Source organism: Ceratotherium simum, chromosome 11 (assembly GCF_057802395.1).
Source record: "Ceratotherium simum simum isolate JZ-2026a chromosome 11, ASM5780239v1, whole genome shotgun sequence".
NCBI lineage: Eukaryota > Metazoa > Chordata > Mammalia > Perissodactyla > Rhinocerotidae > Ceratotherium > Ceratotherium simum.
Genome location: NC_141910.1, coordinates 50,206,172 through 50,228,428, shown reverse-complemented (window position 1 = coordinate 50,228,428; position 22,257 = coordinate 50,206,172). Strand labels below are relative to the sequence as shown.

The 22,257-nt window shown below is 51.3% G+C and overlaps 1 protein-coding gene across 1 annotated transcript in view; it reads right to left on the bottom strand.

Moving 5' to 3' along the window:
- The window catches only part of GALNT14 (polypeptide N-acetylgalactosaminyltransferase 14), a 207,765-nt gene that overhangs the window by 37,204 nt on the left and 148,304 nt on the right, over positions 1-22,257 (bottom strand). The window contains exons 3-6 of the mRNA XM_087436958.1: positions 13,179-13,277; positions 5,563-5,630; positions 3,378-3,443; positions 3,097-3,218 (exon numbers count right to left, since the gene is read on the bottom strand). Coding sequence (XP_087293084.1) covers positions 3,097-3,218; positions 3,378-3,443; positions 5,563-5,630; positions 13,179-13,277 — 355 coding nt within the window. The remainder of the gene's footprint in view (positions 1-3,096; positions 3,219-3,377; positions 3,444-5,562; positions 5,631-13,178; positions 13,278-22,257) is intronic.

The following is a 22,257-nucleotide window of genomic DNA, read 5'->3' as shown; positions in this document are numbered from 1 at the left end:
TTGGTTCTTGTTTCAAGTAGCATTACGTAATTGAAGAGAAGGGAAATGGAGATTTTCCATGTGGAAAACACCAGCTGAGGATAGCTTCTGATGGCTCAAGCCCAGCCTCTTCCTTATCTCTTTCTATTTTTGAAAATCCCAAACTCCAATTAGAGCTTAAGATTTCCACTTCCACTCACGATTAAATCACGTTTTACTCTGAGAGAAGACACATATATAGACACGAGGTAACACAGGCTGACACACTGCCCATACTCCCTGTACTGAAGGGGTGTCTCAGAGGAACCATTCTGTCATAAGGGTCAGGGTCTGGTGAAAACCTCTGTAGCCCACAGAGGCTGCTGCAGGTCCATGAGAGGCAGAGCAGGACCACAGTCTGGGGTTTGTCTGACTAATCCTCTGCTATGAAAGCTTTAAGTCAGACAGTGGTGGGGACTAGGAGCTCAGCCTGGGAGGCTGAGCTCTATCTTGGGGCTGAATGACTCCCCTAGGAGGAGCGCTGGGCCGCACTCACACGCAGGGAGGAGAAGGAGGTGAAGGCTTCCTGGACCTGCCCACGAGGCTGGCCAGAGATGCACAAACAGAGCATCTTTCACAGGGCTTCTGAGATGGCCTCAGAGCTGTGGGGATGGGAATGGCCTCATAGGTTCGTTAAAGTTGCCGGGGGGAAGCAAGCCCCCCTAACACATCCTTCAGGGACACATCAGCCTGGGGGGGCCTATAGGTCAAACACTGAATTACCGCATGACCCAGCAATTCCACTCCTTGGTATATACCCCAAAGAATTGAAAGCAGGTACTCAAAAGAAAATTCGTACACCAATAGTAAACTAGTGGAAACAACGCAACTGTCCACCAGCAGATAAATCGATATACAAAATGTGGTATAGACTGTGACGTTGCGATATAATAAGAAATATGTATGTGGCCTTTGTTCCTGGTTCATGGCACACAGCTTCTAAAACCCTTGTAATTTCCTGAGTGATTGGGGTGCGGGGAGCTTCTTTAGTGGTTCGTAATAAGCCTCTTTCACCACACTTGAGTTTATGCTAATGAGGTGACTGTTCCGGGATGAGGCTGGTTACTGGAGGAAACACCCCTGTGATTAGAGGGTTGGAACTTTCAGCTCCAACCCCAACCCCCTCACTTCCCTCTCCCCATTCTCCCTTCACCCCCAGGCAGGGGAGAGGGACTGGAGATTGAGTTCAATCACCAGTGGCCAATGATTTAATCAGTCATGCCCACGCTAAGAGATGAAGTCGTCATAAAAACCCTAAACCATGGGGTTTGGGGAGCCTCCAGGTTGGTGAACTAAGCAGGGTATGGATTCATTTTACAGGGCTCATTCCAGCTCTCTCTCAAAACTCTGCCCCCAAACAGATGCTCAATAAATGTCTGTCAGTTACTTGAGGGGGAGGAAGCGAGTCTGCCTTCCTCCTACTCTAACCTTATCACCTCTGCATGTATCTGCTTTCTTATTATTATCATTTCAGAACACTGAGGACCATACTCTATGACCACAAGGAGGTGATTGGTGTCCTCACTGGGTTTTAACTACACCCAGAAAAGGAAATTGTGGGGCCAATGGGGCAATTTTTGCTAGAAATGATCCTAGCTGGCCACGAAGTCAGGAAAGGCTTCCTGGAGGAGGGGAGATGTGGGCGAGGTTCTGATTGTGCAGAGGAGGGGAAAGAAGGGCCGGGTCAGAGATGGAGCAGTGGGAATGTTGGCATGTTCAGTGAGAAGGAACAGCCCAGTTTAGACTGGGGAGGCGGCCTGCTGTGGCCACAGTCCCTCTCCCCTTTCTGGGGGTGGGGAGCACATAGGGAAGGGAGGATTTGGAAGGGCCTCAGGGCCAGACAAAGCCCCTCAACTGAATGGTCTGTTTATAACCTACTATTTTTCAATCCAGACCTCTTCACCTGGATTATGTCAAAAAGCGAGGAAGAGGGGATTTTCCTAAACAGCACTAAGTATAGAAGCCCTCCAGATCTCCGGGAAAGTGGTCAAGGGATGGGTTTTAACATCTAGGCCCACGTGTGAGAACGTTGTCAACCCACTGAAGTTCCCTCATTGGAATGAACAAAGTTGGTAAGGATTTCCCAGTCCTCTGAGTCGTTCACACATCTCAATTCTTTCATCCTTTTAACACCAGCATTTTGCAGGTAGGAGTGGAGTAGCTACCTCAAAGAGAAGGGGAAGGAAATAACCATAGCACAGGGAAGATGCTGTTGAGGCAACGTCGAGGTTCTGGTGCTGGTGGTACCAGCTAGGGAATATCAGCCCAAGTAACATAATCTCCTCAAGATGGTGTCCTCATCTGTGAAATGCGTATGTGAAAAGTACCCTACCTCGTACTTCACTAGCAGCTCTAAGAGTCAGTAACTCAGGGAGAAGATGAACTGCATGAACGCTCATCACCGACACTGCATCTACAGTACACAGCGCCTCCTGTAGGTTAGGAGAGGGTGGATGGACTTCTGGGAGCACAAAATAATGATAAGAAAAATTTTAAATTTTTTTCACTTTCAAGAGGTGTAACTGAGACATGGAGAGAAGAAGCAGGTAGAATTCTAGAGTAATTTAAGGGCAGACAGAGGTAAGGAATTCAGGTCTCTTAGCATCCAGCCTGCCTTCCTTGGCCTTTGGGTGAGGGTGACCTGTGGGTGGAGGTAAGACAGAGGCCACAGGAATTGGGTGACGAGGCATGGTTAATTCCACTCCCTCCTTTTCATGAAGACACTCATCAGGGCTCCCTTTCTGGAACCTTCTAATGTCTGGAAGAAATAGTTCTGGGCAGTTCTCTTGCCAGGAAGCTGCATGTGTCATGTCCTAGCTGCCAGCAGCACCCCTGGAGGCCTGCTGTGGGTGACAGCGTGGTACAACCAACAGGTCTGGGCTTCGCTCCACCACTGCCTGCTGGGTGCCCTGGGCAGGCTGCTCTACCTCAGTCTCTTCATCTATAAAATGGGGACAGCAATCTGTCCTGCCCACCTCCCAGAGGGACTTGGGGGGCATAAGTGAGGTAATGAGCATGGGAGTGCTAGAGAAACTGGGGGTCAAGGAAGCCAGCCCTGGTCCAGTCGGCCTCACTTACCTCTTTGACCCTGTGCAGCAGGGGCTGGAGCCAGTCCCTGTTCACCTCACAGTGGCTGTCAAGGAAAGTCAGAGTGGTGCCCTTGGCAACATCCGCGCCCCGGATCCGGGACCGGACCAGACCTGCAGTGGGGACAAATGGCCCAGTGGGTGCCCGTCACTCCATCATCCACTAAGCCCACGTAGGAGCCACTCAGCATTCCCCCCACACACGCAAACATACACACACCCCACCAATCCCACACTCACACCCCCAGGTCCCACCCAGCTGCACAGACCCACCTTGCCGTTCATTATTGCGTAAGCACTTCACCTTGGGCAACTTGAGGAGCTGATTGCAGTCGTCAGCTGCAAAGACAAAAGGTTACAGGGAGTGAGCACCAGGGGGTGGGGATGAACCTGAAGAGTAGGTAAGGCAGCCCTGCCTCCCGTCCCCACCCCCAACGGCAGAGCCCTGTCCAGACTCCAGGGTGTTTATGGGCTTTGGAAGAGGCTGGCTAACCACTGCCATCAATATACAATACACAATCTGTACAAAGTGGCCTCAAGGGGGCCTCTTTGGAGCAGGTGAGTCACACAGTGGAACCTGCATCCTTGCTGGAACACTTCCAGATGGGAAATCTTGGCATGGTCACCGGGGACATCTCTCCTTTCTACAGATCTTTCAAAGCATGAGATAAGAGTCCTGCTCACTTTGGTGGGGTCTGGTAAAAAGCTGCGGGGAGGCCAGAGAACCGCTGAGATGAATTTTGGAGTTTCCTTTCAGATTGTGGACTCATAACACAGGAGACCCTATTTCTTAAGGGATCAGTCCAGTGCGTCTTCCATCACACACAGCTGGTTCAACTCTCCACCATGCAGGGAAATGTGCCAGGACGGGCAGGAGACCCTGTCTTAGGCATTTGCCCTGGGTTCTCCTCTAGCTTGCCTGTCCACCTCATCACTTCTTTGCCTCACCAGTTCTTGGCTCTGAACTGCATATCGTGACCCCACCATGGTGGTTTTGCCCCATTGGTTTACCAACCTTAGCCTCTTTGCTGGGCTCCGGACTCTACAGAGTGACTGCACAGACTCAGAGAGGCTTCCTCGGAGCCAGGCACAGTTTCAAGCACTTCATGTTCACACATTTAAATCCTTATATAAACCATATAAATAATTATCTCCATTTTCTAGTCAAGGAAACTGAGGCACATCAAGGTTAATAATTTGCCCTAGGCACATAGCTAGTAAGTAAGTGACAGGTCTAGGATTTGAAGCCAGGCGGTTTGGTTCCTGAGTCCGTGCTCTAACCACTGGGTTATTCTGCTTCTAAGTGAATCCAGCAGCATTCCCTCCCCCAGTCTCAGTGCCACGCTACCTCCTGGCAGGATAAGTATCTCCCCACCTCTAACCCCTTCCTCACTAGGGAAGGGAGATCAGATCACCGAGTTTCAGAACTCAATCTGATCCTATTACTTAGGACCTGGTGCTCAACCCACTAAGGCATTACTCCCAAGGTTCCAAGGCTATGTCATGGGTGAGGATTTCCAGCCTTCCTACAGCAGACCCCAGCATGGTAGTGGCTTCTACGCCCAGCTTCCAGCATCAGCACTGGCGGGGACAGACTCTACTCTCCCGGGACTTGGAGCTGTCCCCAGTGGCCATTGCCTGCTTCCCCTGGTTGTCACCAGGAAGAGGTGGTTCTGCCTGGATGTGGGTTGACTGCCTGGAACTGCACCCAGGCTGCTGGGATGATGGGTCTCAGAGGAGGTGAGTCTAACAGTGCTTCTATGATTATCATACCTGTCAAAACTGAACACGCAGACGTCTGAAAACACCTGCATGCTTTTCTTGGGGAAAGTGGATTTGGAGGGTGAATTTGGGTGGGAGCCAGGTTCTTTGATAGGACGACTAGGAAATGGTGATGACCAGTGGGTTGGAAGGTTAGAAGGCAGCTGCTCACTGTGTCACGGCCAGGTGACGGGATGTCCCACAAGGGGTCCCAAAGACAGAGCCCACTTACTTCCCAGGGTAATGAAAGGGAGAGGGTATGTTAGCCTCAGCTCAGGCTAGCAGATCATCGCAGCAGACAAGTCAGGAACCTCTAGTGACGGGCACTGCTTCTGGCCTCCGGGTCCCAGTGTCAATCCTTTGAAGGTTCAGTTCCCTTCCCAGGTCCAGGAATGTAGGTTGGGGGCAGTGACACACATGTATGTGCACACCCATGCCTGCATACATGCACACACACCGACCCAATCAAGGATCTACTAAATCTACCTGCTTAGGTCCACAAAGACTCACAGCAGAGAACCCAAGAAATTGTTTTTTAAAGGTAAGGTTTATCTCCTTCTTGAGCCCAGCATGGACATTCAAAGTCTTCCACACCTATGACAAATGCAGGCTGTCCTCCATCCCCAGAGAACCAGGGGGCTCGCCTCTTCCTGTTACACAGGGGCTGGGAACAGAGCGAGGGAGCGATGCTACTTACGGTCATTGCTGAAGTCATCCACTAATATGATTTCCTGGATCAGATTCATAGGGGTGCGGTTTAAGACACTGTGAGATGGAAAGAGGAAAGATCATTATGCTTCTAGAGGCAAAATACATGTATTAACCCGAGTTATAAATAGATACCATTGCCTCTGAGGAATGAAAACGCAGAGCAACCAAAGTCACGTTGCTCACCCATGATCCACTCAGATAGAATGCTGCCTCCTCCTAGTGAAGGCCTCCACCACCCACCTAGCTTCGAGACAGAAATCCAGGGGTCATCCTCAACGACCTTCCCCTCCCTGAGGTTCCACAGCCAATCAGTGACCAAGACTTGCTGGTTCTACCTGGAAATGTCACTCTAGTCTCTTTCACCTCTCACATCTCTGTCCTGGTTCAATCTCTTTTGTTCAGTTTGTTGCAGGAGCCTCGACCTGCACCATCCTCCTGTGGCCTCCAGAGTGAGCTATCTGAAGAACAGATCTGATCTCTGAATGTGTGACTTTCCTCACTAATGCAACTAAATACATTGACCAAATCCCAGCAGTGGCTCCTCCTGTCTACATCCCAAACCCTGAGCCTGCCCTTCAAGGCCTTCACCACCGGGAGCCAGCCCCCATGTCCGGCCTCCTCATGCCCAGTGCATTATCTGGAGACATCCTGCTCATTCACAATGAGAGCCCATTCTACTGCTGCTGCCACGGCTTGAAACGCCCTCCTTCGCTACAAGGACCAGTTCAAATGTCACTTCCTCTCTAACAGCCGTCCAATCTACTTAGTGAGAATTACTTGCTTCCTCCTCTGGGATCCCTCAAGTTTGTATCAAGCTTCCTGCGGCTTTCATCATTGCCTGACCCTGAGGGTGGTTTTGCTGGCCCTCTCGATGGTCACATCTCCAGGGCGGGGGCCTTGGCAAGTTCCTCTCTGTATTGCCAGAGTCCAGCACAGCACCTTGACCCATCACCATTCCCTCCAGGGATATTTAGTGCACACCCACCATGTGCTACACTGGGTATGTGATGAGGAACAAAGGAGATGTGAGCTCTGCCATCCAGAAGCGTGCAGTGTAGGAGCTCCTTACTACAAGCTGTGCAATCTTGGGCAAGTTACTTCACTGTTCTGTGCAGTAAAGTATTCCCATCTGTAAAATGGGGATAATAATAGTAGTACCCATTTCACAGGGCTGTTGGGAGAATTAAAGGAGAAAGTGTATCCAAAGCATTTAGCACTATGTTTGGAATGAAGTAGCAATTATTACTATTTTGTGCGTCAGTAATGATTTTTGAGTTGACATCATTTACCCTTTTGTTCTGTGGATCTGTACCTGTGGGGCAAGGCTGGGTTTCTGTGTTCACTCTGGGTATCAGGCCTGACTGTGATGGCTGGATCCTGCTTCTCCTGAAGGCCCCAAACCACATGGTTTCTCAGAAACAATCCTGGGCCACACCAATCACTACGGGACACTGACAGCCCCGCGAGTGTTGACGAGGGGTTCAGATGGGTGCTGGCGGAGGCGCTGTGTGTGTCCCCTGCTCAGACGGACCATTCTGAGCCCTGTTTCTGGTGAGCAGCCTTTCCCAGCAAGATGCAGAGACTCTCCAGGAGGAGAATTCTGCCTGGAGCTACCTTTATTTATGAAGCCTTAATTCTCACCATGGCAACTAGTGTAACGTGGAGGGAGGGACCTCCACCTGGAACCCTGAGCTGCTGTTGGGAGGTGGGGGCAGGGAGGGGCAGGAGGTGGTGGGAGGAGACCCTCACCATGATGTCCCAAAGAAAACAGGCAAACCCAACAACCAACCCTCTAATCAGAGAGGGAGGGCAGAGAGAGGCAGGGGGAGAGGGAAAACCCGCTTGAAGAATACCCTCTAATGAGGTTTGATGAGGGCTGCCGCTTCTGCATGCAATTCCCCCAAATCCCGGCCGGCTCTTTGAAATTCACGAGTTCTTGTCTGCGAACATCAAAAGGTAAATCGTGTGCAGCTCTGCGCTGGTTGAACTGAGAGATGATTAGCGAATAAAAAATGTCCAGGGTTTAAAAAAGAAAAAAAAGGAAATTGTCAGCAGTAAGTGCTAATTAGACCATTTCCTGGTAACACCTGGCTTGTTTTTGCTCCTCTAATCAGAGCAATTGGAGTGATGGCGGGGGCTCTGTAAAAGTGGTTAGGAGCTGGGGCGGGGGGTGTCTGAGATGGGCAGGTGCTCTGGGCTCCCGGGGTGGTGGGAGAAGGAGCAAGGTGAAATCCAGTCCAGAGGGCCTGGCCTAGCCCAGATGGTCCCCTAGGCCTTGCCTGCTGCCCGCCCCACCATTCCGACCCCCCAGAACCTGATTGCTTGGGTCTCCCTAGTTTGCCCTCACCAGCTCTTCTGCCAGGACACCTCACCAGCCCCTCCACGGCAAAGCCAACCCTCCGCTTCCCCCAGGGTCCAGCTCAGCATGTGCTTGTTCTCTGCTTCACCTGGACTGCGGCTGTCCTCTGCCCCTTCCTCACACTGCCTCAGCCATCTCACTGGCATATCGGGGTCACACTCTGCCTGGGAATTATTCCAGAACCGAGTCTCCTACACACAGCTCACCTCTCTGCCAGAGGGTGGCTGGGCAGGCAGCGTCTACACCTTCTGCTTTCTGCCTGCTGCGCCCTAACTGGGGGGCCCACGCGGAGCATCCCGGGAGGTGGTGGGCATGGCAGCGTGGGCAGTGTGGGAGGCCAGGCGGCCTCCACCATCCACTAGTCGTGCGATCCCGAGCCAGGCGCCGGGCTGCTCCCAGCCTTCGTTTCCATCTGTAATTACATTTTCCTTGTAAAGGCAGGCGATATTAATACTTGACCTACTTCACAGGCTTTTGTGCGTATGAAATGAGGAAATGTATTTGAAATTGCTTTGTGAACTCCGCAGTGCTGCACGCAGACAGGGTTTATCAAACACTCCATAAATACCAGTTGAATGAAGACCTGAGGCCGTTTGATGAGCTGACTCGTTCTGGAGTCAGACTGACTTGGGTTCCAGTACTGGATCTCTCTGTGTATCCTCATTCACTAGCTGGGGAGACTCAGTTAAGTACTGAGCCTTCAGCACCACCACTTCCTGAGCTGCATGAGAGGAGCTTAGCAGCGCTCCTGCCTCAGTGGCTGCTCTCTGAATCTGGGTATTGATAATAATGATATTGTGATCCCGGAGCCAGCAGCCTCAAAGTCACCTGAGGACTTGTTAGAAATGCAAATTCTTGGGCCCCAGACTTACTGAGTCAGACTGTCTGGGGATGGGGCCCAAGAAACTGTGTTTTAACAAGCCCTCTAGGAAATTCTGCTGCCTGCTCAAGTTTGAGACTACATTAGGACACTGCTGCCTACCCGGCTGGAGGTGCATCATGACACCTGTTGTCACCTGCACAGGCTCACTCTGGGTCAGGCACTGTTTCAAGGCCTTTACCTACCTAATGTCATTCACTCTTCTCCACAATCATGCGAGGAAGTTATTACCTATAGTCCTTGTTTTGCAGAAAAGGAAACTGAGGCAGAGAAGTGAAGGAGCTTGCTCAGGGGCACACAGCTGATAAGGGCAGAGCATGCAAATCTGGTCGTGGAGTCCAATTTCTTAACCACCTTAACCTGAGAAATTGCTCCTCTAAATATAGGACTTTACAAAAAAGTGACAGCAAGGAGTCTCAGGATATAAAGCGATCAATCGTGTATGCTCCAGAGCCCCCATGGAAGGCATAGGGCTGCAGGATGCCCTAAGAGGAAGGGGACAGCCCTGGTCTCACGTATACACAGGGACCCACTGCAACACCAATCAAGGTAAACCACTCTTGAGGGCTTGTTTTCTCTCTCCGTAGGTGAGAAAAGTCCCCTAACTCATCAAGGCTGTGATTCGTTCTCCTGCCTCCATCATCCACCATCATGCCTCTGCCGGGCTCTGAGTGGCCTCCATGTGCCTTCCACCCTCAGCCCCCAGCTAACTCAGGTCCTCAGGGGCAGGGCTGGGCAGAGGGGCAAAGGCCTGGCCAAGCGCTGGGTGGGAGGGCAGAGAGGATCAGTCCTCCTCAGTTCCGAGAGCCTGGCGGCAAAGCCATCAGAATTCCAGAACATTAAAGATGAAAGCTACCTTAGAAAAGATCCTTCCATCGGTGACAAAAGCGAGATAGGAAGTGCTCTTCATTCAGTCCCCTCTCAGTGGCTATCTATTTGTGCCACAGTGTAGGGAGTGGAAGGGAGGTACAGAATCCCAAGACAAATATGATACCTGGCCATGGAAGTTTCTGGAGGTAATCTTCCTTGCCTCCACCCTTAAAATTCTCTTCTACCCAGCCTGTTGATGTAAATGCTTGTCTGTTCACACATGAACAGGATGGGTCCCCACTCTGCTGTTTTCCTGCATCACACTTGGGTCTGAGCCAGCGGCCTGGCTTACATCAGAAGTTCCTGAGAGGCAGGAAACAGCTCCAGAGGCTTTCTTGGCAAAGCACCCAGCGGAGTTTGGTGTGTAGTCTGGCACTTCATGGGTGTCTTCTGAAAAGTATAGTGTTGAGGGCCCTAAGCCCCCTCTCAGCATGCAGGGTGCCAGGGCCTCAGGGGCAGCCCTCCATTAGGCCAGTGGACAGAGGCGCTGGGGCTGCATGCCTAGCTGCTCCCCACTCCCACCAGGAAGTCAGAAACCCCAGTCCTGGCTCCCGTGCTTCCCGGCCCGGTGGCTCTGGGCCTCCATTTACCACGAGCATCCCAGCTTCACAGATGGGGCTCCAACTGCAGGGAGAGATGGAATGTGCTCTGTAGAGCGTAAAGCTCAGCATACGTTTAACATATTAACATCATTATTGTAAAGTATCATGATCGCTATCATAAAGAGCTGGAGGAACAGCAGGAAGAGAAGGAAAAATACATCTTAGAGCTGAAAGGGATGAGGCTGAGGGCAGCACCTGGAGTGCCCCCGAGAACATAACACAGCGACAGGGAAGCATGGGTGGTCTGGGGTCCCCATGTGATATTATAATGCCCCCAAATGTCTCAGGGTAATGTCTTATTGTGGGAAATGTGACAGAACTTGAAACATGAAAGATATTTTTATCACCATCTTTACAGATGTGGTTAATGACCCGCCCAAGGTCACAAAGTTAGGAAGTGGCAGGGTCGGGACTTGATCCCATGTCTTCAGACCCCAAGTGTGGTGCCCTTTTAAGTAGCCCATCGCCTCTTTCCCTTTGAGAGCTCACTAGCTGTGCAGATATAGGGATGGCTAACATTGATCCAGCGCTTACTCTATGCCGGCACAGTTCTCAGCCCTCTACCTGAGTTAACCAAAGCAACTATGCGGTAGGTACGATTATTATCCCCATTTCCTTGATTAGGAACCTGAGCCATAGGGAGGTTAGGTGAGAGATGAGTAAGATAGAGTTCTTGCCCTAAAGGAGTTCATTGAGGATTACATCTGGGAAAATGCATTAAGTGCTAGAGTAAAGATGTACACAGGAGGATCCCTAATGGGGTGTGAGTGTGTGTTGAGGGGGATGGAGGTGCATGACATCAGAAGACTCCTTGAAGGAGGAGGAGAGGCTAGCCCAAAAGGCAAGGAGACTGTCTCAGATGCTATAGTGTCCTCATGGAAACATCTGGCAGATATGCCCAGATACGACCTTGTATGGTGGGGCTGTGGACAGGCACTTCGGAATCAGCCACCTCTGGTCCACATGTGCCTGCTCTGCCTGCAAGGCCCCGACACTCCGTTCTCCCTTCACCAGAAGAGACCCAGGTAAATCGGACCAGACCTTATCCCTGTTCTCCCACACATACCCGCACAGGTGTACAAATCAGAATGGCACTTTATTAGTCTACCATGAGACTCACAGTGACACCTGGCAGTGACTCAGGACGTTTTCTTGTCAAGAGCTGAAGGCTTTTTGGGAAATCAAGTTCGAATCAGGTGGCTTTTGGGGTGAATGCAGAAACCAGGACAGACAGGGCAAGCAGCTGGCAGAAGAAACCAGCCAGCCAGTCACCAAGGACGTCTGGGCAGCAGACAAAGCTGCCCCATGGATAGGTGAAACGCCAGGCTGAAGGCTGCGTGTTTGGGACGTCCCCTGCATTGTTTCTAAAGGATGCACTGACCTTGCACAGTGGACATTCATCATGAGTGACAGGTGGTACCAAAGACTTGGTGCCCGCTGTCAGGGCCAGCCTATTGCTGACTCCCTCCCATCATCTGGAACTTCCCCGCCTGCCCATAGCCATGCTGGTGTGAGAAGGAGAGAGGGAAGGTGTGCTTATTGATGAAAGTGACAAGGGATCTTGTGTGCTTGGTTGTACTCTCTTTGGCCTACATTTAATCTTACCTCCTTCTCTGCGGGATCAGGCGACCATCTGATCAGGATGGGCCAGCAGATAGGGGACGGGCTCTAATGGGCCATGTGTCCCAGGGCCACAGAGGTACCTTGGGCACTTTACTCCAGGGCCAGCCCCTCGCTCTGCTGGAGGTGTGGCTGGGCGCATCCCTGGTCCAACCCCTCCTCCAGGGATGCTGAATGCCACCACCGGGACTAGCTTTGCCCTATTCATGCTGCTGAGAAGAACTCTGAGCTCAGAGTGCAAGGGTTGGAACCCTGCTCACCACTGTTAGCTGAGCGACAGTAGGCCTTACTTTAGTACCTCTGAGTCTAGATTCTTCTGTTGTAAAGTGGGCATAGCAGTGGCTTCTCAGCTGAGAGCATGAGCCAAGGCTTGTCTGCACATGAGAGGACTTAGCGACTGGTGGCTGCCGTCACCACCATCCAAGATGCCAATGCTGCCGGAGACCTGAGTGAGGAAGGGTGGGCCAGAGGGTGGTGGGGCGAGGGTGGGCACCAGGAGAAGGGCTCCAGAGGAGAGAAAGGAGCTGGGCATAGGGAAGGGGAACTAAAATAACCAAGGTCTTCTGAGAACTGGGGTGAGGAATTTCCGGCCGTCTCTGGGGCCTGTCTGTGTTCTGAGGGGAGTTCTGCTGGGGGCTGGCGCTGGGACTTTAGCATGTTTAAAATCCATGCAGGCCACAGGTCATAGGTAGCAAGGACGCACCTATTACAGCGAGAGCAGCCTAGACTGGGAGCTGAGGATGGATGGAGAGGCCCAAGGGGGAACGGGGTTGGAACACAAGGTGATGGCCGAGAAAGAAAACATTAGCCATCTGGGCTGCTCTGATATGCACTAAGGCCCCTGGTGGGTCTGTGGGAGGCTGTGGAGGGGGAGGTGCTGGGATAGCTAATCCCAGCCTGATGCTGGGGGCGGGGTATGTACTCAGCCTCTCAGGGCCTCAGCTCCCTTGTGAGCTGTGGAAATCAGAACTTCTCTTCTAGAGGCAGTCAAGCACAGTAGTTAGGGCAATGGCTCTGGGACCAAGTCCTCTATGACTCAGTGACCTTCCGTAAGTTACCTAATACCTTGGGCCTCTGTCTTTCCCCCGAGGAAATGGGATAATAGTTGCCCTTATAGGAGTGTGAGGAGTGGGTGAGTGTAGTGTGTCGAACAGTGCCTGGCAGGTAGTTAGAAATGCCTGATATTCTTATCACAGGGCCAGTCCCCCAGCAAGCACCACCCCCCTCACCAAATGCTGGGCCGGATGGGACAGACAGGAAGGCTGTCTTACCTGCGGATGGTTCTGAGCAGGGTGGAGCGGGCCTCATTGTGGAAGGTGATGATGATGCTGGTGGGAGGGAGGTCTGTGCAGTACACCAGCAGGGTGCATCTGGGGAAGGAAGGGCAGGTGACAAGTGAGACCTCCGGGGGCAAAGCAGACCTGAAGGGCTAGAACCCAGGGCATCGTGGTGTCACCAGTATGGACGGATGCCTGGCGTCTGGTGGGGCCGCCCCAGCTGCACAGCACAGAGTAAGACCCCAGGGCCTCACCAAGCCCTGAGGGAGGCAGGGAAGGTCCGAGAATGACTGAAGCTGAATTTCTCGTCACCTCCGGAGAACTTGGGCTTGGAGCCAAATTCAGCTGATATACAGAACATAAATGTGGGATTCCTCGCCTGCCTGAGTTGGTGCACAGCGGTTCCCAGTAGCCGTGCAAACCCACCCCGAGACCTGGGCTCTGCTCCCCAGTCTGTGTCCACCCAGCTGGCAGAGGTCTCACCCTGTTCTGGGCCAGCAGCTCCAGCCCACCACACCACGCTGGCCCCGACCTCCTACCCCACACTCTGAAATCTGGCATGTTTAAAGAGACAGAGCTCGAAAACCCCGGCACGAGCATTAAACCCCCTTTTGAAAAAGCATTCATTTCCATGTGTCCAGGATCATTTCGTATGACAATTACATCTGGGGTAATTTCAATTTAATACCTCGCTGCAAGTGAAAATTGTAGCCTGCAGCCTGAAAATTACTATAATAATGAGAATAAACCTGCCAAGTGAGGCTCTGCCACCAGGGGCTATCGCTGGGTAAACGCTTCCTCCTGTTCCCGCTCTTCCAGGGTTGTCCAGTCACGGGGACGGGTATTAAACGAGGAAGTAAATAACAGATGTTTGGTGAGTCCAACATTTCTTCTCTTCATTTTCCAATTTCTTCTTAGGCTTGGGGCTTTTAATTTGGGGTCCGCAGACCCAAGGATGGACTTCAAAAGGACTGTGAGCCCTCTGAAATTGTTTGCAAAGTTGTGTAGGCAAATATGCATTTTTTTGGGGGGGAAGATGGTTCATAGTTTTCACCAGATTTTCAAAGAAGTCTGTGGCCTAAAACACTTAAGAACCTCAATCCTAGGCCAATGGGCTGTGACATCCCTCTGGCCTCCCTGATAATTCTGAACACTTTTTCCTACAAGAGCAAGCACTGAATAAGAGAACTTGTGCAGAGAAAGCTGGGCTGTTGTGCTCAGGATGTGAGCACAGGCTGGGCTTGGGTCACTGAGAAGCCAAGAATTAGGACAAGAAGGTCCCAGGAGAAGACAGAGGCAGGTAAGTCACGACCTTCAGGCCTTCCTGTGCTCCCCCAACGGAGACAGCTTCTCACCACATCGTGTCAGCTCCACCTCCTAATAAAACCCTCCCGAATCCCCCCCTCCTGTCTCCTCCCCTTGGGCCTGGCTCAGAGAGTCTTTACTCCTCTTGGGGATCACTGTGGCAGCCTCCTGACCAGTCTTCCTGCCTCCACCCTCTGCCCCTGTCAGTCATGTCTTGTCCACCACACAGCTCTCCCCAGGCCTCCCTCTGGCTTGAAGCCCACAGTGGCTCCTGATGTAGAAAGTCCAAACTCCCTATCACAGCCTTCAAGACCTTTCACAACTGCAGCCTCAAGTGTTGCCATAACTCTCTGCCACTGTTCATACTATTACTTCTGCATGGAGCAATGTCCTTCCTCCTTTCTCCACCTGATGAGCTCCTACTCATCCTTCAAGACCCAGAACAAATGTCCCCTCTGTTATAAAGGCATTCCATAATCCCCCAGATAGGTAATGACCTCTCCTTTGTGCTCCCATAATTCTGTACATATCTCTCTTCTAGCACTTCTCGAGGTAGGACTGTCTCCCCCACTTGACTATGAGTTCCTCTAGGGAAGGCCTCTTGCCTATTTCCATGTTCCTGGAACAAGAGTTAAGTATACTAGATGCCCATTGATGGAGAAAGGGAGAAAGAAAGTCAGGAAATGCATTCCTAGGTCAGCTGAAGATTTAGCCTTTATGGTTTTAGAAGGCGTGGTGGGCAGCCTCGCAGATGGCTTCCAGAGATTCTCACCTATTGGACCTCATGCCTTGTGCAATTCTGTCCTCCGCTGAGTCAAGGCTAACTCATATGACCAACAGAATATGATGGAAGTGATGGCATGTGACTTCCAAGGCTAAATCATGAAAGGACTGGAGGCTCTGCCTTGGCCACTTGGAGGGAAGCCAGCTGCCACGCCATGAGGACACAAGCAGCCCTGTGAAGAGATGCCCGGGTGCAGAGGAGCTGGGGCCTCCCGCCCACAGCTGGCCCCACCTTGTCCACTGCATGAATGAGCCACCCTGTAGTGAGTCTGCCGGCTCCAGTCAAGCCTTCAGATGACGGCAGCTCCAGCGGCTCCATCCCAGAACCGCCCAGCTGAGATGCTCGGAATTCCTGACCCACACAGACTATGAAGATAATCAACGGTCCTGTTGTTTTAAGCCACTAAGTTTTGGGGATGATTTGCTGGGCATTAGATAACCATTATAAAAAGAGAAGGAAAATGCCTTGAAAAGGCTTTGATTTGCCAATCTTTGGGCACAGACCCGAGTCTAAGTTGGGAGCAGTGGGGAGGGAGGTGGGCAGGTGGCTGGTCGAGGTGGACTTGGGAGAACCCTTGGTTGGTGTGATGCAGGGTCTGTGAGGGCATGGAGGGGTTTGGAGAGACCCGGCAGAGGAGGAGGTGGCAGTGAGCATGGTCAGCACCAAAAGGAATGAGGTGGATGTCAGGGAGCAGGAGGATAATCATGTCTTCCACAGGAAGGTAATAAAGCCGAGAGCTTAGCAGATCCTCCTTGTGTCCATCACAGACAGGGAGAAAAAACAGACCGGGTAGAGAAATTCAAAAGGCCACCACTGCCAGGGCTGTGCCAAGGGCCAGGCTCTGGGCACCACTCTGGAGATGGCTTCCCCTTCCACATCCTGGGAGGCAATGAGACCCCAAACCCCAGCTTTTGTGATATAAATTATTCAGGGGCAAGTTGGTGCTGAAAGGTGATACTGGGAGTTATCTGCATAGAGAGCTTTTGGGGACAGAGGCCACTTTTCCTGCCTTGGAGGTGTCCAGCTGGGGAGGCAGGTGCATCAACGCACAATGACACAGCAGCATGCACACACACGTGTTGGGAGAGCGGAGAGGCAGGAGTAACTCTGCCTGGGGTAGTGAAGAAGGCTTCATGGAGGAGGAGGTGCTGGATCTCCCAGAGTGAGGTAGAAACGGACAGACAGAAATGGGGTACAGCGTCTCACTTACAGCACAGTTCTGGACCTGCCGGCTGAGTGCTGAGTGAGGCGGTTCATAGAATATTGGCCTGGGATCTGGACACCACTGACCAGCTGTGGGACTGTCGGCAAACCTCTGCCTCTCTAAACTGCTGTCTGCTCATCTGTAAGACCGGGGTTGGGCCCCAGGCTCTCCCGCTAGAGGTTCTCACGCATCAGTCATCAGGAGCTTTGATTGTAGCCGACATGCAACAAGCACGGTGGATTTGAACGGGACGTCGCTAAGACCATTCAGCAGCTGATGATCAATTGCGTGGATGGACATCCGAATTTACTTTTCCAAGCCTCAGTGAAGACACTGTAATTTTAACTGTAGAATTTTGCCCCTAGATTATTACTGTGTTAAGTAATAATAGGTGCTTGACAAATAGTAATTATCATTATTTTTAACATCAAGTTCAAATCTTTAGACTCCTCCTCCCGTTGGGTTGAGCCAGATCTTGCATGGGCTGGAAAGGCATCTTTGGCGAGTGGTTCTGCCCTGAACAACAGTGGGTGAGGGGCACTGAGAGGCAAGAGGAGGAGGAGAGAGCAAAGAACATAAGCACTGGTGTTAGGGAAAGGAACCTGGGTTGCAACATCGATTTCAATCCTGGATCTGCTGAAAACTGGCGGTGTGCCCTTAGGCATGTAATTTATCTTCTCTGAGCCTCAATGTTGTCACCTGTAAAGTGCAGACAAATACATCCCTTCCAGGCTTTTTGTGAAGACTGCAGATACTGCAGGCAAAGGACCGGGTGTTTATTAGGTGCTGAGTAAATGGTAGGTGGAATTACTATAATCACGACCATCCAATGGCTGCGCCAGCCTCCATGCGAAGTTCAGTGCTTATGGACTAGACCCACAAACTCATAGTTCAGAAAAGGAGGAGGCCTTGTAGATGATCCAGTCCAACCTCCTAAACTGAGCAGAACTGAGCAGCACAACAGGAATTGAGTGGAGCCTGGGCAGTTGTGCTCCTGGGCCTCCGCCCCCTCCAGCATCCCATGCCCAAAGGATAAAGGACAGGGGGCTCTTTCTCGAGGCTGAGCAGGAATCCCAGCGCCTCCTGCATGCACAGGCTCAGGGGGGGCAGGCTGCAGGGCGGTGCCTCACAGCTCGACGGCACAGGCGTCCTGGCTCATGAGACTTCACGGTCTCTTCCTTCTGCCCCTGCTCACAGAGGCAGCGCCCAAACTCATCCTTTGTCTCATCTGACTCTCACAACAGCCTCTGACATACTCCACTCCACAGATGAGGACAACTGAGGCTCAGAATCTCGCTCAAGGTCACACACCTGGTGAGTGACTCAGATGAGCTGAACCCAGGTCCGTGACTTCTCACTGCTATTTGTCCCTAGTGTTTCGCTGTGAACTCACCCTGGTTAAAGTGCAGGAGCCTGAGGGGCTGGTGCTGAACAGGGCCCCTCTGCTCGAACCCTGTGCACAAGCCACCTGCCCTCCAAGGTCCGGGGGGCCACAGCCCCGCTTAGGGACAGCACTGGCCACTGGCAGCAACAAGGCCAAGGGGCTGAGAAAAATCCTTAACACTCGATGCCATGAGGAGAGTCAGCTCAGACAGTGGGCTTTCTGTGAGAGGGATCTAAAAGATTAATCAAACAGCAAGATCTATTAGGGACACGAGGGGAATGAAAAAGGCTGCCAGCACTGAGATCTGGCGCCGGCAGAGGGACAAGAAAGCATGTTTACAATTTATTAAAGATTCAGGGGTTTTACTGGAGAGAAGAGCTAGTGAGCAGGAAAGAAGGGCGTGGGGGTGGAACCAGGAGGAGGGGCGGGACCACCGCTGTGTGGGGAGAGAGACTCCAGCCCTCCAGCCCAGGGCTGCTGTTCTGATGGCCACAGCAGCTCATGAATAACACACGCTCCTCTGAGCTGATTTTCCACGTGTAGTTTTTCTTTTCTTAAAGAAAGTTTCAACTAAGACTCTTGATTTCTCCAAGTTCAGGTGGGTCTCAAAGTAATTCCTGAACCATCAACTTCTTGAGTATTCAGTGCCCTTTACCCGCGAGGATACTTCCAGAGAGGTGTTCTGAGATGCTAACCCCAGGGCACCGGGTGGGAGCCTCTCCCTCTTCAGTCTCTTTCCATCTCTCCACCAGCCAATCAATCAGTGTTCTCTTGCCCACCCCGCCCCACCCATGCCCTGCCCCTGCACCTGAACAGGTGCCCACGCGGGCATCTCAGCAACACACTAAGCGAGGATCCCTGTCAGTTGTCACAGAAATGTAATGCTGTGCACGGGCCTTTTATTTTATTGCACAAGCTCATTAAACCGGCAGCAGCATGTGCCCACACTCAAACCATCACCCCAAGAAGCAGTTTCCACTGAGCTCTAGAATCCAGTAGTTGCAGTGACCTGCCCAGAAGGGGCAGCCTGCCTGCTGCTCCTGAGTAGTAACAGGAAGATGGAGAAACTTCTGGCTGAGCCGCCTCAGGGACATCCTAACAGTGGTTCCCATAACTGCCCAGATAGAGCAGGAAAGGGTGGGTGAGGGTGTCATTTCAACAAGGCCCCAGGAGGGGTGGTTAATGGACATCTGTTCCTAAACAGAAAGCTTCGCTTCGTCCCTTGATTCCTGCAGTTCCAAAGCACACTGCAGAGGTCAGACCCAGGCACAGAAAATGAATGGGTCACCTTCTCTGTGTGTTCCATGTGCCTGAACGGCCACAAACATCAAGGGAAACAGACATAAGACATAACGTGGGGGTGGGACTAGCTTCCTGGGTGAACACTGACTGTCCCCACAGGAGTAACAATCTGTGGATTCCCGGGTGCAGGTGGGGTGGGGCACATTCTCCCTCCCCCACTCCCATCTCTGTCTCACTGTGTCATCCGCTCCAGCCCAGAAGAGCCCTCATGGAGACCACCGTCTCCTCTCCTCATCTCCCAGGCCACCAACACCTGCCCCAAAGCTGATGTGTGTGAGGAAGAAAGTATGAGATGGGAAAAGCTCTTGGCCAGCGACCTTTCCAGAATGTCAGTTCCCTTAGGACAGGGACAGGGAACTTGCTGCAGGCTTTTAGAATCATAGATTTTGTTTTCAAAGCTGAGAACGCCTAATACATTCCAGCTCAATTCTATGTAAGGAAGCCTGCTCTCAGCTATGAGGAGAAGGAAGATGGCCAAAAACTGTAAAATGCCAAATCTGGAACTGGTCCTTAGGTTCAAACACAACTCTTTAGAAGAGAAAAACGCAAGCAGTATAAAAAGTATGACAACTGTAAAATCAGAAATTCCTTTTAATCCCATTTTATGGGCAACACTGATATACTATGAGGCATGAAATTTTTATTTCATGTCAATTTACTGGGATTTCACATGCAGATTAATTTGCTCATCGACATAAACATATACTGCTCCTACTTCTTGCCTCAACAGCCACTCTCAGTGCTACAGAAATCCTGCCTCTCATAAAAGACACTTAAAATAATAGTGAGATCTGCTATTCCGCTACACTGCCACGTTTTGAATTGCTGAACATGTTGTTAAGTTCATGTATAGTGGGAAGTATACTGGAAGGGATAAGTGGGCCGGGGCAGGGAAGTGAACTGCTCAGGAACTAGGTGGGGCACCGTGGTGGGCAGCTGATGGCCCCAATTCTCGCCTCCTTGTTTAATCTCCTCCCCTTGAGTGTGGGCTGAATCTGGCGATTTGCTTCTAAGGAACAGAATACAGCTAAAGTGATGGGATGTCACTTTGTGATCAGGTTACAGAAGACTGTGACTTCCGTCTTTTTGGCTTGCACGGTTTGGTGAAGCATGTTGGGGAGCCCCACATGCCAAGGACCTGAGCATGGCCTCCAGTCAACAGCCCCTGAGGATCCGAATCCTGCCAACAACCAGGGAGGGAGCTTGGAAGAGGGTCCTCCCCTAGTCACGCCCTGAGATGCCTGCAGCCCCAGCTGACCCTTGTTTGCTGCCTGTGAGAGACCCTGAAGCAAAGGTCCCACCTAGGCCACGCCTGAATTCCTGACACATAGAAACTGGGAGATGATAAACCTCACCATTATGTTAAGCCACTAAATTTCGTGGTAATTTGTTATGCAGCAATAAACAATGAACACAGGCACCCTCAGCTACTGAAAAAAACAAGTCCACCAGGGTTTCTCACTCCCCTGGAGTCAGAGGTAAATTGTCTTGGGTACTTGGTGGAACAGCTCTGCACTTGCGTCATGGTTCTCCCCACGTGGTGCTCCCAGAGCCCCCACAGGACCCCCATCATGCTCTGGCGGCCTTCATTCCACAAGATGGTGCTGGGTGTGGGATGCCTCATGGCCCCTACATACAGAGGGAAGTTCTTCAGTAGTACCTTTGGGGGTTGTTCCATTCTTTACAGAGTCAACTCCCTTAGGGGTTCTTAATATGAACCACAACACATAGAAACTTATTTGAGTGACTCTCTTCTCACTTCTCCCATGGATGGTACATAACTAGTACCTTTTCACGTGCCTAGAGGAGTTAACTCATTTCATACAATGGATGTCATGGGGCTTTAAGGCTTAATTCACTTGCAGAAGTCCAGTTAAGAAAGGCTGACCTAGACAGTATCACAGACGTTCCTCCATTGCATGAACACAAGGCCATTGTGGCACAGGACTTGGTCTCAGGGTGGGCCTATTTAGGCCAAAAAATACATTCCCTTGTACCAACCACCACTATACGCCTGGCTGAATCTATCTGTCAGGCCAGCTCAGCATCTGTAGTTCACTTCTTGCACCTCAGAGGACCCTCTGGATTTCTTAGCCACTTACTTCTAGTAGTAGCATCAGATTTCTAAAAAAACCCCACATCTTGACAATTCTACGGCACTTCCACTATCAGATAAATTACAAGCTGTAGATCAGAATGGCAATTCCAGAAGGCAGCTCTGCAATGTAAGAATGCCCCATGGGGTCTTTGCTGACAAACTGGGAAGCTAACTGGGGAAGGGGGACCCTATGATATAAGGGGACTTGTTGTCTAGAGTCCCATAAAGGCTCCGTCTCTGCCTCTACTTTATTTTGCAGCTCACAGAAGTGGGAAGAGCCCTCTCTGGCTCCATACAAACCCTTGGGTTGCTGCAGCACTGGACTGAAGGGGCCAGAGAGATCATCTAGTTAGACAGTCCCTGCACCCTGAGCTGGTGGATAGTACCTCCAGGAGAAGTCTATGAATAAAGAAGTCTCTCTCACCTTTGTGGTGCTCCACCAGTGCACAGGAACATGTTAAAGGTTCTGAGACCTCTGCTGGCTTACTGTTTACCAAGCTTTGACCTCAAAACTTGCCCCACCTTTGTATTTTTTCTTTTTTCCTAGCACACAATCCCTTGCATATAATGAGAACTCAAATATTTGCTGGATGTATATTAAGTTAAGCCTACCAGTTAACATCCTACCAAACAGAATTTTGTGGGACACAGGCTTAAAAAACATTGGTTCCAGCTCTCTCCCTTTTTAAAGAGGAGGAAACTGAGGCCCAGACCGTGAATTAACCTGCTAAGTTCATTCTGCTAATTAGTGGTCAAGCTAAGATCTCCTAGTTATTGGCTATTGAACTTGCTGTTTCCTTAAGGCACTCAGGCTTGCGAGGCCCCTGTCAGATGGTACAGAGAGGCCCCAGGCCCCTGTCCACAAGTACTTACTGGCCACCTCTGCTTTTAAGTGCCCATTTACCACCCTCTCCCCCCAAAATACTCCCACCAAGGTTCCTATTGCTTCTCTATGTTGCTAACTCTAATGGAAATTTTTCAGTCTTTATCTTACTT